The following is a 17946-nucleotide window of genomic DNA, read 5'->3' as shown; positions in this document are numbered from 1 at the left end:
TTTCACAGGGCATTTCAGCCCTCTCTGAGCAGTTTATAGAGTCAGCCTGTTGCCCCCAACAATCTGGGTCCTCATTTTACAGACCTCGGAAGGATGGAAGCTGAGTCAACCCTGAGCTGGTCAGGATCGAACTGCTGGCAGTCGGCAGAGATAGCCTGCAACATTGCAATGTAACAAGTCCACCACTATGGCTTCCTTCCTTCCTTCCTTCACAAGCAATAGCACTTATATACCGCTTCACAGTGCGTCACAGCCCTCTCTAAGCGGTTTACAGAGTCAACGTATTTTCCCCAACAATCTGGGTCCTCATTTTACGGATCTCGGAAGAATGGAAGGCTGAGTCAACTTTGAGCCGGTCAGGATCGAACTGCCGGCAGTCGGCAGAGTAAACCTGCAGTGCTGCATTCTGACCACTGCACCACCACGGCTCTTCTCCTGAGCGAAGAAACTCGAGGCAGGATATGGTCACGCGGTCGAAGGGCGAGAAGACCTGTTCTTCCCGTCTTGCAGCAGATCATTGAGGAGCGTCCCGAGACTGCAGCTGTTTTGGGGGCTGTTTAGAAGGAGGAGAGACAATTAGAGAGCAGATACCACCTCTTGTTGTCTGACCAGGGAGTTACACGCTGCAGAAACCTGTTATAAAATATGGAATTTGCAACCCAAACGGTGCAGATCGATAGCTTTTAGTTTATTGAGCTGCTTGGGTTTTGAAAAACAGCATGTGTGGTCGTCTCATTTTTGTTCCCAACCAGTTCCATTTCCCAGCCTTTTTTTCTGCACAATCTCATTTCCTTCGCAGCAAAGGCCCGGTTTCCTTTGGGCCCAACAGAGCCCCGTCAACGGCGGGAGTTTCGGTCCACGTTCTGCCCCCTATAGAAACGGGGACTCTCGGTGCCCCGCTTCCTTATTTTTACTCCATCGTGTACTTAGTTCTGACTCTGGTCCGGCGTTTGAGATGCGTTCTCACATTTTTACCAAATAGTGCGCAGAACTGCCTGTGTAGAATTTAGGTGCCTCTTGAAAGACGGGCTTGAGTGGCCTCTCCGAAGTGTCCTTCAAATGCTGAAATAAAAAGGTAAAATAGTGATTATCGTGTGTTTCAGTGACGTGTATGTGTGTGTGTCTTTCCGTGTGCTATTTCTACCCGATTGTTTGGGGAAACGAGTGAGGAAATCACGCAACGGGAAAGCACAACAAGCCGAGAAATTCAAAAGATCAGCAGATACAGAGGTCGTGTGGACTGCCAAAAGGGTTTTCCAGGCGAGAGAATGCATTCAGAGGACATGAAGTCCCCCACCTCCCAATTTTTATTTTCAAACCAAAGTTTTTCCTCGGCCCCCACAGGCGGGAGGGGAGGGGCACAAAACTTGTCGAGACACCAGGGCTGCTCCAATGCAGCAGGCTACTTCAGAATGTCAAGCAGCAGCATCAAATGCCGTCGTGCATTATAGCCAATTCCACCCACAATTATTCCTAAACCCCTACCAACACCAAACGGGTCTTCCCCCCAGCCCAACAAGCCAGGCAGAGGCTACAGGAGCCCCAACCTGATAGTCTTTGGGTCAGGTCTACAACAACTCACCACAGGCAACTCTTCATGGCCAACTCCCCATGACCAACTCCCCATGGCCAACTCTTCATGTCCAACTCTCCATGGCCAACTCTTCATGGCCAACTCCCCACGACCAACTCTCCATGGACAGCTCACCAAAGTCAACTCTTCATGGCCAACTCCCCATGACCAACTCCCCATGGCCAACTCTTCATGTCCAACTCTCCATGGCCAACTCTTCATGGCCAACTCCCCACGACCAACTCTCCATGGACAGCTCACCAAAGTCAACTCTTCATGGCCAACTCCCCACAGCCAAATCATCGCCAACTCCCCACAGCCAACTCCCCATGGCCAACTCTTCATGGCCAACTCTTCATGGCCAACTCCCCACAGCCAAATCATCGCCAACTCACCACAGTCAACTCCCCATGGCCAACTCCCCATGGCCAACTCTTCATGGCCAACTCCCCATGGCCAACTCTCTACAGCCAATTCCCCACAGCCCAATCATCGCCAACTCCCCACAGCCAACTCTCCATGGCCAACTCACCAGAATCAACTCTCCATGGCCAACTCCCCATGGCCAACTCTCTACAGCCAATTCCCCACGGCCAAATCACCGCCAACTCCCCACGGCCACCTCTTCATGGCCAGCTCTCCATAGCCAACTCACCGCAGCCAACTCTCGATGAGCCAACTTGCCACCGGACAAGAGTTGCCCTAATAGAAATAGTGGAACAGACTCCTTAAAGAAAGGATGCGAAAGGAGGGTCAAAATAAAATGTGAACGACACCAATTAAAATACTTTTAACGATTGTTTTAAATCATTCAACCTAAATCGTTGGATTGTCCCATAGTGGAGTCGGCCCAGGTGAGTCGGGCGTGGTGAGTCGGCAGCGGTGAGTTGTCCCATTCTGCTCTAGATCTTTAGAAGACCGCTTTTCCTGCTCGTCCCAAAAACATCTCAGGAAGGCCCTAGCGCCCCCTTCTCAATCCCACCCCAACGCCCCCCAATTCCCAGGGTTGTCATCGCAGGTTTCAAGAGCAGCCCCTGAGCAGAAAAGTCTTGCGGGGGGTGGGGGAGAGAGAAACAAAGCAGGCAGTTCAGCCGACGGCGACGGTCGTGGTCGCAAAGGAGACGGGGAAAGAGCAGGCCTGTTATTTTAGGGAAGGGGCAGCCGAGTCCCCCCCCCTTTCACCATGCCCAGCCGTACTCGAGGGGTGTCTCAAGTAACAGGAGTGGAAACTTTTTAATGAGTTGCCGGCTTGGATGACAAGTGACCTTTGAATACGAGATGGATTTTTATTTCAGGACAGGCCTGGTGCCATTCCCTTCTCTCGGGCTCATTCAATTCAGGTCACCCTCCCAGAGAGATATGAAAAAAGCCCACCACTACCCTGCCTTCCCCCTACCCACCCCCCGGACACTTAGAGCTGCCCTGCTGAGCTGGGCAGTCCAGCCCCTTACCTGGGAGACAGAGAGGGCTTAAAATTCAGGGGCCTCCTCGGCAGATCTTGCTTATCCTGTAGAGGGAAGGGGAGCAACGGTGTGCCCAATGAACTGCCTGTGCGCTCCTCCACTTGATTGGATGCCCCTTTTTCTGCCTGGGAGCAGGAGGGTGGGCGGGGGTCCGGTTCGGAGGGCGGGGGGGGCACCCACACAGTCCCTGCGCCTTGGGGGAAACCCAGGAGGAGGGGGCCCCTGGGAGGTCTCCCTGGACAGGGCAGGGATGTGGCTCAAAGGGGTGGGATTCTGCCCTTCAGCTGCCCCACTCCCCGAAGGGAGACCCCAGGCAGCATTGCGCTGGGGAGCGGGGCAGTGGCCACACCTGTTGGATGCCTCTTTTTCTGCCTGGGAGCAGGAGGGTGGGAGAGGGTCCAGCTCGGAGGGCAGGGGGGCACCCATGCAATCCCCACGCCTGGGGGGGAGACAGGGAAAACCCAGGAGGGGAGGCTGGGAGGTCGTGGGGGCTGCGCTAGATCTCCCCTCCCCCAAATGTGGCTCAATGGGGTGGGATTCTGCCCCTCTGCTTGCTCTGGCCACTTGTCTGGCACGATATGGGATCTCCTGCTTGAGCGGCGGGCTGGACTAAAAGACCTCCAAGGTCCCTTTTGGCTCTGTTATTCTGAATCAGCTCCCCCCCCCTCTCCAGAAACGTTCTGCCACTCAATTAGGGCTTATTTTAGGATGCTTTTTTTCATGGATACCAAGTCTTGGTATCATGGATACCAACTACCAAGTGGTTTCATTTGCTTCTGTCATTCTGTTAAATTGGGCCAATGCGTTGGAAAAGCCAAAATTCAAAAGTTCCCTGAACTCCAAAATAAAGTGACCCGAGGGGGGGGGGGGTAGAGAGGATCATAGGATCCGTGCAAGAGATCTGGGCATTGTTCTGTCCATTCTGTGGGAATGGAGATTTTGCAGTAACCTTCCCCTGGAGTCGGGAGGGAATGGAGATTTTACAGTATTCTTCTCCTGGAGTGGGGTGGGAATGGAGATTTTAGAGTATCCTTCCCCTGGGGTGGGAATGGAGATTTTGCAGTAACCTTCCCCTGGAGTTGGGAGGGAATGGAGATTTTACAGTATTCTTCTCCTGGAGTGGGGTGGAAATGGAGATTTTAGAGTATCCTTCCTTGGAGTGGAAATGGAGATTTTGCAGTAATCTTCCCCTGGAGGCGGGAGGGAATGGAGATTTTACAGTATTCTTCCCCTGGGGTGGGAATGGAGATTTTGCAGTAACCTTCCCCTAGAGTCGGGAGGGAATGGAGATTTTGCAGTATTCTTCCCCTGGAGTGGGGTGGGAATGGAGATTTTACAGTATCCTTCCCCTGGCATGGGAATGGAGATTTTGCAGTAACCTTCCCCGGGAGTGGGGTGGGAATGGAGATTTTGCAGTATCCTTCCCCTGCCACGCCCACCAAGCCACACCCACAGAACCGGTCGTAAAAAAAAAATTTGAATCCCACCACTGCGTTTCAACAGTCACTAAACAAACTGTCATAACAGAGCCTTGGTAGTACAGTGGTTTAAAGCACCCTGTTATTAACACAGCTGCCTGCAATTACTGCAGGTTCGAATCTTACCAGGCTCAAGGTTGACTCAGCCTTCCATCCTTTCAAAGGTAGGTGAAATGAGGACCCAGATTGTGGGGGCAATAAGCTGACTTTATATAAAATATACAAAAGTATGAAGGCTATTGCTTAACGCATTGTAAGTCACCCTGAGTCTCCGGAGAAGGGCGGCATATAAATCAAATTAAAAAATAAATAAATAAATAAAAAATAAGTCCAGGACGATCTGTATTAGAGCTGTGGCTCATGATGGTTTCCCAGGTTGGTCCGGGAGCCCAGGTGGCATTTTCAGACCGACCCCACCCCCCCTTGTGCGTAAAGTCTCCCACCTTACGCATCACCTGCTTTACTCCCCAGGTAAGGAGACATCTTGGGAGCTCCAAACTCCAACATCTCCAAGATGCTCTTTTTAAATGGCGTCGCTCTCGAGATTGTCGGCTTTTAAAAGGGAGGATGTGACATCTGCAGACCGAAGCTTTACCTGACATGTGATCAATATCGCAAGCATTAACGGCAAAAGGATTCCAGGAAAGCTCTGAGTTCTGGGCCTTCCCCATTTTTTTCCCCCTCTTGCAGGGATGGCCAATTCCAATAGTCACACCTGTTTTTTCGGAATCCATAGTTCCCGTGTTCCCCTTCTCTTCCCAGAAAAGAGGAAAAAAATGGGACCAGGAAGGTTTTAGGTAGAACATCCCAAGAAGACCTTCTAGCAGAGCGGTGCGGTGGCCTAGAGGTTGGAGCTCTCGCCTCACAATCAGGAGGCGGTGAGTTCGATCCTAGGTAGAGGCAGATATTTCTCTCTCTGGGAACAATCTGCTGAACAAAACTCCGCGTTGGCAACAAGAAAGGCATCTGGCCAGTAAAAAAAAAAAACACACACACACGCTCTGATAGCTCCATTCAGTTGCACGACCTCCATCCCGCAAGGGATTTTGGGGTCCTTACATGATGACGATGATCCCAAGAAGGCCAGCATGACTCAACGCCAAAGGCGCACGGAACGGGAACGCTGTTCCTTTCCCACCAAAGGGGGTCCCTATTTTTCTACTTGCATTTTTTACCTGCTTTCGAACTGCTAGGTTGGCAGAAGCTGGGACAAGTCATGGGAGCTCACCCCGTTACGCGGCACTGGGGATTCGAACCATTTAGCAGCCAACTTTTCGATCGACAAGCTCAGCGTCTTTAGCCCCTGAGCCACCGCGTCCCTTATAATGCCACTATTACTGTGAGATTATTATTAATGATATGTATATTGCAATTGCCATTAAGCTTATTGTCTTTTTTGTTGTTCAAAACTAATTGTACTCCGACAACACGGTGTTCATATAGACATTGAATTTTTTTATGTTTATTAAAGAAAAATGTATCAATAATTATATAAATGTAATTAGTGATACATTACTGAACTAAAGGGGCGAAGTGATTTTAGCTGGATGGCTCAGAAGTTCAGCCTCGGCCTCCCGCTCACTTCGGCCTTTAATTGAACATTTTTGACAAGGTCAAGCTACGGGAGAAAGGTTAAGCAAATGGAAGCTTTGTACAGGAAGTTGATCAGGACGGAGTCTTCTTAATCGCCAGTGTTTCTTCCGGCCTTCTCAGGAAAGGATGTAATTGAGGGAAGCAGCTAATTCGGAAGGAAATGCCAGGGGTTTTTTGGGGGGGCGGGACCCCTGAAGGTTTGGGGGCTCCTCTCCTGCTTCGGCCCGAGTTGCATCCTCGGTTTATTCCAAGGGACGACAGTGGGCGAAAATCGCTTGGCTCTCCCATCGGAGCGGCTCCCTTGGGAGCGTGGGAAAGGGCGCCCCCTCCTCTGGTTCTCTGCCCCCCACTTCCCCCCCCCATCCCTGGTCGATTTGAAGAGGTGGATCTTGAGACCCTTGCACTGCTGCCTCGGTGGCCGGAATGGGACAACTGGCGACCGCCAACTCAACATGGCCAACTCAACATGGCCAACTCAACATGGCCAATTTGCCATGGAATATTTTGCTGTGGGAATCTAACAATGCAATTTAATTATTTCAAATAATAAATGACTTTAATTTTTTTTCATCCACATTTCATTTTCACCGCAAGGAAACAGAGATGCACTTCTCCCAGGATTATTTCTCTCTCTCTCTCTCTCCCTCTCCCTCCCTCTTTCCCTCCCTCTCTCCCCCTCTCTCTCTCCCTCTCCCTCTCCCTCTCTCTCTCTCTCACACACACACACACATCAGTGGTGGAATTCAAATTTTTTTACTACTGGTTCTGTGGGCATGGCATGGCTTGGTGGGCATGGCTTGGTGGGCGTGGCAGGGGAAGGATACTGTAAAATCTCCATTCCCTCCCCACTCCAGGGGAAGGTTACTGCAAAATCCACACACATATATCCCTCTTGCTGAGCTAAATAACTCCTTCCTGGTGCAGCTCATCAAGAGTGCCGAGGCTGCCTCCTCGCGTGTAGCCTGGCTGCCCTTCTTTGTGCCTGCCTCCTCTCAGCCCTCCTCTGCTCTCAGATCTGGAGGAGGAGGTAGTTCTTCTTTATCTGAAAGGGTATGGGATTTAGGACTAGATGACCTAAAAAGTCCCTTCCGAATGTCTATTTCTATTTCTATTTCTATTCTTGCTATTCCTATTCCTATTCCTATTCCTATTCCTATTCCTATTCCTATTCCTATTCCTATTCCTATTCCTATTCCTATTCCTATTCCTACTCCTACTCCATTCTATTCTATTCTATTCTATTCTATTCTATTCTATTCTATTCTATTCTATTCTATTCTATATTTCCATTCTCTTCTCTTCTCTTCTCTTCTCTTCTCTTCTCTTCTCTTCTCTTCTCTTCTCTTCTCTTCTCTTCTCTTCTCTTCTCTTCTCTTCTCTTTTCCCTTCCCTTCCCTTCCCTTCCCTTCCCTTCCCTTCCCTTCCCTTCCCTTCCCTTCCCTTCCCTTCCCTTCCCTATTCTATTCTATTCTATTCTATTCTATTCTATTCTACTCTACCCTACCCTACCCTACCCTACCCTACCCTACCCTACCCTACCCTACCCTACCCTACCCTACCCTACTCTACTCTACTCTACTCTACTCTACTCTACTCTACTCTACTCTACTCTACTCTACTCTACTCTACTCCGTTCTATATATATTCCCTTCCCTTCCCTTCCAATGTCCACCGACCAGCTGCAGCTGTGTGGCCTCTCCACCCAAAGCCTCTGGGCTTCCCAGCTGCCACTTGGGCCTCTCCTGTCTCTGGTCAGCCAGCTGCTCCTCTGTTTTATAGGTTTGTTGTTATAAAAAATGGCTAGTTTATATTATTATGTAAAAGTAAAAAGTTGAGGGTTGATGCTATGATCTTATTCTACTGCACCAAAGGGAGTCAGAAGTCAATGCCTTTTCTTTCTTTTTTTTCCCCACTTTGCCCTACACTTCCCCCTTCCCCTTTCCCTCCCTCCCTTTCCGGCTATTTTCTTTCGTATTTTTTTAATATTTGATGTTATGTAAACTAAATAAAAAAGATACTAAAGTCGTCCTCTAGATGGCGCTATTGTACATACATAAACAGCCCGTTCATTTTTTTCCCTACCTTCCTTTCTTTCTTTCAATTTTTAATCTGAGCCAATTTAATTAGATGTATTTCACCCCCCCCAAATGTAAACGCAGGCAGGCAGAAGATTCCCTGCCATGCCCAAATGAACAATTTCACACTAAAAGAATCACAAATTCTTATTTTTAGGGGTTTCACTTGTTCTTTTACTAACTAAACCGGCTTTCAACTCACCGAGAAGCAGGGAGAAAAAAAAAAATGCTTCCAATGTGGATTATAATTTCGTAGCCTTTCAATCCTATTTTTCGATTTCATCTCCTGAAGCTGAAAGAAAACAGATGTTCCCTCTTTTCTGTCAACCGAAATTGTTGCATTCTATGCATTCTAGGATAGCGTTTTCCAGATAACTCATTGTTACAGATAATTAATTCGTACCTTTCGATCGAAGTCTAATCTTTTGCCAATATTAATTTGTAATATTGAATAGTCTCTGTTATATTATTTGATCATATCCCGCTATTATTAATACGGCAACACTTCTTATGCTGTGTAATAGGAGTTATTTATTTGTAATAATATTATTAACTCCTATTATTACAAATATTAGGAGTTACTACAAATATTACAGGGCTGGAAAAAATATTTTACAAAATGGAAAGTCTCTGAAAATTCAATCGGTGAATTTTGCGCAAAATTAAAAAAAAAAAAAAAACAGGTCGCGCTCTTTTAAGAAGCAATTGTTTGCTTCCTTAAATGGTATACAGTATTTTTTATTTTTTATTTTCTCTCTCTCTCTCTCTCTCTCTCTCTCTCCCCCCCCCCCCCACCAGATGAGAATAAGCAGAGGAGAAAAATTCGCTGCAGATTAGATGGATGGATGGTTGGATGGAGAGAAAAACTGGACTATTTAAAATATCGCAAACAGACACGAAGCGTTTTGATTGTCTTCGCCCATCTTCCTCCTCTGTCCTCACCGCCGCTTTGGCTTTTTAAAAGCGGGGCTTTTAAATTTATACTGCCCCCAAATTGAAGTTGCCTCTCCCGATTTGCTTAAACCTTAAAATCTTCCACGCCTTTGTTTTCTGTAAGAACCTTTTCTTGCCTATTGTAGAGAAAGCCCACGGCACCGAGCAAAACGCAACGTTTTCTTGGAAAATGTTTTTTTTTGGGGGGGGGGGATGGGGCGTCCTTGTCTTGTCGCTTTTGGAAACAAAATTCGCTCCGAGCAAAATGTTAGTGCGACGCTTTAGCTCTGAAAGCGAAAGAAAAATTGCACCAAGAAGCCATTAAAAGAAATGGGAAAATCTCTCTCTCTCTCTCTCTCTCTCTCTCTCTCTCTCTCTCTCTCTTTCCTTTCTTTTTCTTTTTCTTTCTTTTTCTGCTTCTCTCTCTCTTTCTCTCTCTCTCTCTCTCTCTCTCTTTGTCTCTCTCTCTCTCTCTGTCTCTCTTTTTCTTTCTTTCTCTCTCTCTTTCTCTTTCTCTCTCTCTCTGTCTCTGTCTTTCTTTCTTTCTATTTCTCTTTCTCTGTCTGTCTCTCTCTTTATCTCTCCCTCTCTTTCTTTGTCTCTTCTCTCTTTTTCTCTCTGTCTCTTTCTTTCTCTTTCACTCTGTCTCTCTCTCTCTTTCTTTCTCTGTCTCTCTGTCTCTGTTTCTCTCTGTTTCTCTCTTTGTCTGTCTTTCTTTCTCTCTCTCTTTCTCTGTCACTCTCTCTCTTTCTCTCTCTTTCTCTCTCTGTCTTTCTTTCTTTCTCTTTCTCTCTGTCTCTTTCTTTCTCTGTCTCTCTCTGTCTCTGTTTCTCTCTCTTTCTCTCTCTCTCTCTCTATCTCTATCTGTCTCTCTTTCTTTCTTTCTCTGTCTCTGCCTCTGTGTGTGTCTGTGTGTGTCTCTGTCTGTCTCTCTCTTTTTCTTTCTTTCTCTCTCTCTCTTTTTTTCTCTCTCTCTCTCTTTCTTTCTCTCTCTCTCTCTGTCTCTGTGTGTTTCTCCTTCTCTTTCTGTCTCTCTCTCTCTTTCTTTCTCTCTCTCTCTCTCTCTGTGTCTCTCTTTCTCTCTTTCTCTTTCTGTCTCTCTCTCTCTTTCTCTGTCTCTCTGTCTCCCTTCCTTCCTTCCTTCCTTCCTTCCTTCCTTCCTTCCTTCCTTCCTTCCTTCCTTCCTTCCTTCTTTTTCTCTCTCTCTCTCTCTGTCTCTCCCTCCTCCCTCCCTCCCTCTATTCTGTGTGTGCCTGCACATGTATTTCTCTTCCGGATTCTAGATCCTGTTTCCTTCGCACCACAATCTCCTCAGCGTTATCCTACCATCCTTTTCGGGATCATCCCGTGTTTTTGTTTTTGTTTTAGGAAAAATAAAATGCTGGTCGATGAAGGCCTTTTTTCCTTATCAAGAAGAGCGCCTGTGAATTTATTTCTATTTACACGTTTCTCCTGCTTTTCTTCTTGGCAGCCACAGGACCCCCACGGCATAAAGGCACGAAGGAAAAAAAGTCAGGAGCCTCCTAGCTTTAGTATTATTTTTTCCCCCAAACTAACCAGATTTATTAAAAAAAAAAAAAATTGGGACCGAATCTTCCCCTCATCAGGGGGTTCTGCAGTCTTGGTGAGGAAGACCGTCCGGCTGGAGACAAATGGATAACAATTAAACAATTGTTAAGGGATGAAAAAAAAACCGTTTGTGTTTTTAGTGAGACCTTCGGAGATCACAGCAACATCGCGACTCACTCTTGAGAGAAAGATAATTCCAGGAGAATCTCAGAAGGTTTCCGCAAACCTGAAGGGGCTTTGACAGACTTGTCAATCAATTTTAAAAAAAAAATGCAGAAAAGAGCAACTAAGACGATTAAGGGCCTGGACTCTATATCTATATATTATATATCTATATATCTATGTATCTATGTATCTATGTATGTATCTATATCTATATCTATATCTATCTATCTATCTATCTATCTATCTATCTATCTATCTATCAAACTATTCTAAAAATACGATTTCCAGGTATATTAGTAAAAAAAAGAAGCAGACATACTGCGAAAAACTTACCAAGAGCCTTGGTAGTACAGTGGTCTAAAGCACCCTGTTATTAAGACCAGCTGCCTGCAATTACTGCAGGTTCGAATCTCGCCAGGCTCAAGGTTGACTCAGCCTTCCATCCTTTCTAAGGTAGGTGAATTGAGGACCCGGATTGTGGGGGCAATAAACTGACTTTGTATAAATATACAAAAGATTGAAGGCTATTGCTTAGCGCATTGTAGGCCTCCCTGAGTCTCCGGAGAAGGGCGGCATATAAATCAAATTAAAAAAAAAAATAAAACTCCAGAATTTAAGATTTTAAGATTATATATTAAGATATATAATAATATGAATAACGGTTGCAGGATTTAGTTTGGCTAGTCTTGGAAAAAAAGAAGGACTAAGGGGTGACATGAGAGCAGTCTTCCAGTATTTCTGGGGCTGCCACAAAGAGGAGGGGGGGGCATTTATTTCCCCAAACACCAGAAGGCAGGACAAGGAACAAGGGATGGAAACTAATCAAGGAGAGAAGCAACCCGGAATGAAGGAGAAACTTCCTGATAATTAGAACAATTAACCAGTGGAACGGCTGGCCACTAGAAGCTGCGGGTGCTTCACCATTGGCGGGATTTAAGAAAAGAGACTGGACAGCCCTTTAGTCTGGAATAGGATAGGATCTCCTGCTTTGAGCAGGGGGGTGGACTAGAAGACCTCCAAGGTCCCCTCCAGCTCTATTTCGATTGAATTGGAATACGACCCTTGTCATCCTTCTCTCTCCCCCTCCCCATCCCAGCGCTCCTACGCCCTTCCCTTCCCCACTTCGCCCCATTCAAAATCCGGCCTCGATCCAGCTCAGGACAAACCGCCGACCGTGATATCTTTTTGACAAAATCGCCTGGCCAGATTCCTTTTGTCGCCTCGAGATCTTTGCAGAAGAGCCTTGGTGGCGCAGCAGACTAAAGCGCTGTTAAGTAGCACCAGCCGCCTGCAATTACTGCGAGTTCAAATCTCCCCAGGCTCAAGGTTGACTCAGCCTTCCATCCTTCCGAGGTAGGTAAAATGAGGACCCGGATTGTGGGGGCAATAAGCTGACTTTGTATACAAAAGAACACCGCTGGGAGGGGGAGGGAAAGCCCTGCTAAGCAGGTATATACAAAAGTATGAAGGCTATTGCTTAAAAGCATTGTAAGCCGCCCTGAGTCTCCGGAGAAGGGCGGCATATAAATCGAACAAACAAATAAATAAATAAATAAATAAATAAATAAATAAATAAATAAATAAATAAATAAATAAGATGCATTTCATGTAAAAGCGTAAAGTTTTCCCCACTTTAGGATGGGAAAAGTACGATTCCTATCAAACGAAGAAGCGTCTCTTCTCAGGCTCACCTGGAGGCGCAGGTAGGGCTGGGGTCCACGAAGGGTTCGCGGCTGTCCGTTCCTTCCCACGGGGGCCGGGGGCCGTTTTTCTTCCCAAGCGGCCGGGTCCCTAGGTGGCTCAGTGGCTAAGACGCTGAGCTTGTCGATCAGAAAGGTCGGTGGTTCGAATCCCTTCGTGTAGGTCTCCTGCGTGAGCGGGGGTGGGATGGGGTGGAGGGTTGGACTAGATGACCTCCAAGGTCCCAACTCTGTTACTGAAAGCCGCCCGACGGATCTGGGAGACCGAGGGGAGGGAGGCGGCGAAAGCCCCACGAATCCCGCGAACCCCGCGAAACTCACTTAAATCCAGGCAGCCTCGGCGACTTCGGAAGGTGGGCCGGGAACATGGCTTCACGGGTGGGGGGCTGGAGACCCCTCGGAGACCCCCTCCGGCTTCGACAGGGAGGCTGTCCGCCGCGCCGTTTTTCCACCAGCCCCGGGCCGCTTCTCTCCCCGTGGACCCCTCCTGGAATTGGCGAGACCCCTCTGGCCGCCCCAAACTCCGGGGGTCGTCGTGGGGGGGGGGAGAGCGGGATTTTCCGTGGGTAGGCCAGGTTGAGCTCCGTTCCTGGCGGGGGGGGTGCCGGGAAGCCCCTTCCCCCTCCGTCCCCCTTCCCCCAAGGACACTCGCCCTTCGCCGGGCCCGGGGAAGATGATCCACGGCGGTCTCCCCGTGGATGCGTCCGCGCCTCCACGCCTTTCCCGACCGGCTCTTTCCCGCTGCGGACCCCCCGAGAGGGCAGAAGCCCTCGCGCAGAACCGGGGGGGCGGGTGTGTGTGTGTGAGGATCGTGGGGTGGCGGAGGGGCGCGTGGGCGGTGGGAAATGGAGCAAAAGGGCCTGGAAGGGCGTGGCGAGATTTGCGCATCTGTTTATGATTTTCTCTTTTTCTCTCTCTCTCTCTCCCTCCCTCCCTTCCTCCCTCTCTCTCTCTCTCCCCCAAGGCGGGGGGTGGGATTGGCAGACCCCTCTGTCCTCTTCTCCCCCCCCTCCTCACACCGGATGGACCAATGAGAGCATCGGAGGAGGGCCGGCCCCCTGCCCTCCCCCCCCCCCCACCTCCCGGCGTGGCGCCTCCCGCCGGTGCCTGGCTGCCCAATTGACCTAAATCGGCCAAGCGGGCGCGGGAGGGCGCGGCCCATTTCTCCGGCCTGGCATCTGCCTCGGGCCAAGGGAGTCTGGCCGGCCGGCCGGCTGGCCTGCGTGGGGCGATGATGCCACCCTCCGGAACGGATCCTCCTCTCGGCCGGGCTCCCGTATCCTGAAAGCGCCCGGCCTTGCGCGCAGAGCTGCCAGCGCAGCCTCTTGCCAGGATGCCCCGACCAAGCGTCGGGCAACGTCCAGGCCGCTTCGGCTCGGGTGTCCTCCTTCTTCATCGCCAACCTCTTGGCTGCCCAAACCAAGCGGCGGCGGCGGGAGGACGAGGAGGACGAGGAGGAAGAGGAGGCCCCAGAGGAGACCCCGGCCCCCCGCGCTCAGCCCCGGCCGCCCCTGCGCCCTCGCTTGCTGCCAGAGCCCGGGACCCCGCCTGGAACGGAGCTCGCCCCTGCGGGAAAGCGCCCTGGAGTGGTACCGGAGGGCCCGCAAGGCTTTTAGGAGCTGCGCCAGTCCGGAAAGTAAGTCCCGCGACCCCCCCACCCCCCACCCACTCCCCCTGGGCCCCGCGGGGCAGGATCTGGGCCCGGACTCCATCCCTTCCCTCCCTCCCCCCTCCGGTGCTGCTGAAAGCCCCCGCAGGGCAGAAGGGCGAAGGCGACCCCCTGTTCTCCTCCCCGGTTCTCTCTCTCTCTCTCCCTCTCCCTCTCTCCCTCCCTCTCCCTATCTCTCTCTCTCTCCCTCTCCCTCCCTCTCCCTCTCTCTCCCTCCATCTTCCTCTCTCTCTCTCTCCCTCCCTCTCCCTCCCTCTCTCCCTCTCTCTCTCTCTCTCTCCCTCTCTCTCTCTCCCTCCCTCTCCCCCCCTCTCTCTCTCTCTCTCCCTCCCTCTCCCTCTCTCTCCCTCCCTCTCCCTCTCTCTCCCTCCCTCTCCCTCTCTCTCCCCTCTCTCTCTCTCTCTCCCTCTCCCTCTCTCCCTCTCCCTCTCTCTCCCTCTCCCTTTCCCTCTCCCTCCCTCTCTCTCTCTCCCTCCCCCCTCCCTCTCCCTCTCTCTCTCTCCCTCCCTCTCTCCCTCCCTCTCCCTCTTTCTCTCTCCCTCTCCCTCTCTCTCCCTCTCTCTCTCTCTCCCTCTCCCTCTCTCCCTCTCCCTCTCCCTCTCTCTCCCTCTCCCTTTCCCTCTCCCTCCCTCTCTCTCTCTCTCCCTCCCCCCTCCCTCTCCCTCTCTCTCTCTCCCGCTCCACGAAGCGGCCTACATTCAGTGGGCCTTCCCGGGAAGCGTGGCGCTGGAGTCGGTGACTCTCTGGTAGGAAAAGAGGTCTATTTCCAGCCTTGGTGGCGCAGTGGACTAAAATGCTGTTAAAAGTAGCACTTAGCTGCCCTCTGCCTGCAGTTACTGCGAGTTCAATTCTCACCAGGCTCAAGGTTGACTCAGCCTTCCATCCTTCCGAGGTAGGTAAAATGAGGACCGGGTTTGTGGGGGCAATAAGCTGACTTTGTATAAAAAAGAACACCGCTTAGGGGGGCCCCGAAAGCCCTACTAAGCAGGTATATACAAAAGTATGAAGGCTATTGCTTAACGCATTGTAAGCCGCCCTGAGTCTCCGGAGAAGGGTGGCATATAAATCGAACCAATAAATAAATAAATAAATAAATAAATATTTCAGCAACCCCCCAACCATCCAACTGGGGCTGCTTGGGGTCCCAGCGGGTTTATTTATTTATTTATTTTTAAATTTGATTTATATGCCGCCCTTCTCCGGAGACTCAGGGCGGCTTACAATGCGTTAAGCAATAGCCTTCGTACTTTTGTATATTTATACAAAGTCAGCTTATTGCCCCCACAAACTGGGTCCTCAATTTACCCACCTTAGAAAGGATGGAAGGCTGAGTCGACCTTGAGCCTGGTGAGATTCGAACTTACAGTAATTGCAGACAGCTGGTGTTAACCACAATGCTTTTAATCTGCTGAGCCACCAGGCCCTTGTTTATGGGTATCCCGGACCTAGTCCAAGGCTCGGTGGGGTGACTTTGCCCCCTTGTCCAGCTCCTTGGGGGACGGGGCTGCAGAGCCCACCGCGAGGATAGGTGCCACGGCTGACCCGGCCTTCCAGCTTAGCCTTCCAGAGGTTCCAGCTGTGGAGCCGGAGTCCGGACAGGCGGAGTGTGGATCGACTTGGGGGGGGAGGGGGAGTTTTTCCAATGATGAGGACTGATCCCTTCCCTCCCTCTCTCTCCCCTCCCCTCCCCTCCCCAACCAGCCAGCGACAGGGATTCTCCGGAGATTGGCGAAGGAGCTACCCAGCAGAAGGCAAGTCGCCAGCAACGGGGGGCAGCCGAGATTAACCCCGTCGAGGAGACCCAAGAGCCGGGTCACGCGCATCCCGGGTCCGGTGGGGCCGTCGGTGACAGCAAGCGGCATCCAGAGGAGCCGGAGACCGGCGAGGCTCGGGCTGGCGGGCGCAAGAAGAAAACGCGCACCGTCTTCAGCCGAAGCCAGGTGTTCCAGCTGGAGTCCACCTTCGACGTCAAGCGCTACCTGAGCAGCTCGGAAAGGGCCGGCTTGGCCGCCTCGCTGCGCCTGACCGAGACGCAGGTTAAGATCTGGTTCCAGAACCGGCGCAACAAATGGAAGCGCCAGCTGGCCGCCGATCTGGAAGCCGCGCAACTGCCTCCATCCGCCACCCAGCGCATCGTCCGCGTCCCGGTGTTGTATCACGACAGCTCGTTGGCGGGCAGCGCCTTGGCGGCCTTACCGCTCTCCCCCCCACGGGCCGCCCCCGCCGCCCCCGCTGCTCGGCCTCGCAGGGGGGCCGGTCGCTTATTCCGCTCAGCGCCTTCCCGGCGGCTGCGGCGGCTGCGGCGGCCCCCTTCTTGCGGGCGCCGGTGAGAGGCCTGGTTTAAAGCCTCCCCCTTTTTGTCAAATTTAATTCGATCAGAACTGAATCGGAAGGGGCCCTTGGAGGTCATCTAGTCCAGCCCCCTGCTCGACCGCTCTATCCCATTTCAGACAGGGCTCTTCTTAAAGATCTCCAATGGTGGAGTGCCTACAACAGAAGAAGAAAAGAAGTTTATCAGAGTTGGAAGGGACCTTGGAGGTCTTCTAGTCCACCCCTGCGCAAGCAGGAGTCCCTTTACCATTTCAGACAGGTGGCTGTCGAGGCTCCTGTTAAAAACCTTCAGTGATAAGGAAGGACGGCAGAGTTATAGAAGAACAGAAGAACAGAGTTGGAAGGGGTCTTGGCGAGGTCATCTAGTCCACCTCTGCTCAACCAGGAGACCCTGTAGCGTTTCAGGGAAGTGGCTTATCCAGGCTCTTGTTAAAAACCTTCAGCGATAAGGAAGGACGGCAGAGTTATAGAAGAACAGAAGAACAGAGCTGGAAGGGACCTTGGTGAGGTCATCTAGTCCACCCCTCCTCAAGCAGGAGTCCCTTTACCATTTCAGACAGGTGGCTTATCCAGGCTCTTTTTAAAACTTCCAGCGATGGAGCTCCCACTCTGGAGCGGCGTGGGGAAGATCCGCCCGACTTTCGCGCTTCAGCGCCATCAAAAGTTTGGAGCGCTTGACTTTTCCTTCTCCGGAGAGCCCCCATCCTATCCACTCACCCACTCCGGTGGTTATGGCGGAGCTGAGAAGGGGGAATATATATATATATATATATCTAGAATTGCCTTGAACTCTTGCCCGCTTCGAAGAGTCTAACCCCCAGCCTTATCCTGCGGAAGGACGGTCTCTGCCGAGCCTTTAACTAACAAAAGCGAAATTAAGACTTAGCAAAAGACGTTTTTTTTCCCCCCCAATGGTCGAAAATCGATTCTTTCCCAGACCAAGGAAGGGAAAACGCTCCCGGCTCCTATTTTGCTCTACGAATCCCCTCTTAAAAGTACATTTTGAACGAATGATCGGCGTTTTGTCCCTTCGCTTTCGGTTGGGAAAGCGGCCATCCATTTACAAAAAGCATGTACGATATTTTTGTTTTGTTAATTTATGATGCAAAGTATGTTTAAAAACACGAATAAGGATTTGGTTTTCCTGAATTGTTCTGAATGCTGTATTAGAATATCCTAAAAAAAAAAAATACTGTATCATATTATAGCTTAATCCCGTTTTAATTCTCGACGAAGATAAATTTGTTTCCACCCCGATTCTGTTGACCGTTTTGAATCTAGAAATCCTTTCCATCACGGCCAACTGAAGTAGAGTAAAAAAAACTAGTTGGATTCTTCGGTGCGGTATTATAGGGAATATATTGTGCATGTTTAAAGTTTGTTCCTTTAAATGTTCC

General features: G+C 50.4%; 1 protein-coding gene across 1 annotated transcript; it reads left to right on the top strand.

Moving 5' to 3' along the window:
* The first annotated feature begins 4877 nt into the window (after positions 1-4877).
* HMX1 (H6 family homeobox 1) lies at positions 4878-17588 on the top strand. The gene is given in 8 exon segments (XM_070948924.1): positions 4878-4985; positions 12487-12552; positions 13193-13341; positions 13838-14048; positions 14050-14185; positions 15920-16422; positions 16424-16483; positions 16485-17588. Coding segments are annotated over 8 exon segments (1311 nt in total). The 3' UTR covers positions 16563-17588.
* The last annotated feature ends 358 nt before the right edge of the window (positions 17589-17946 follow it).

This window comes from Pituophis catenifer, unplaced genomic scaffold, assembly GCF_029215685.1.
Source record: "Pituophis catenifer annectens isolate HBS135680 unplaced genomic scaffold, rPitCat1.0.hap2 SCAF_8, whole genome shotgun sequence".
NCBI classification, from domain to species: domain Eukaryota; kingdom Metazoa; phylum Chordata; class Lepidosauria; order Squamata; family Colubridae; genus Pituophis; species Pituophis catenifer.
The sequence above is the reverse complement of the archived record's forward strand: the minus strand, read 5'-3'. Positions and strand labels throughout refer to the sequence as shown.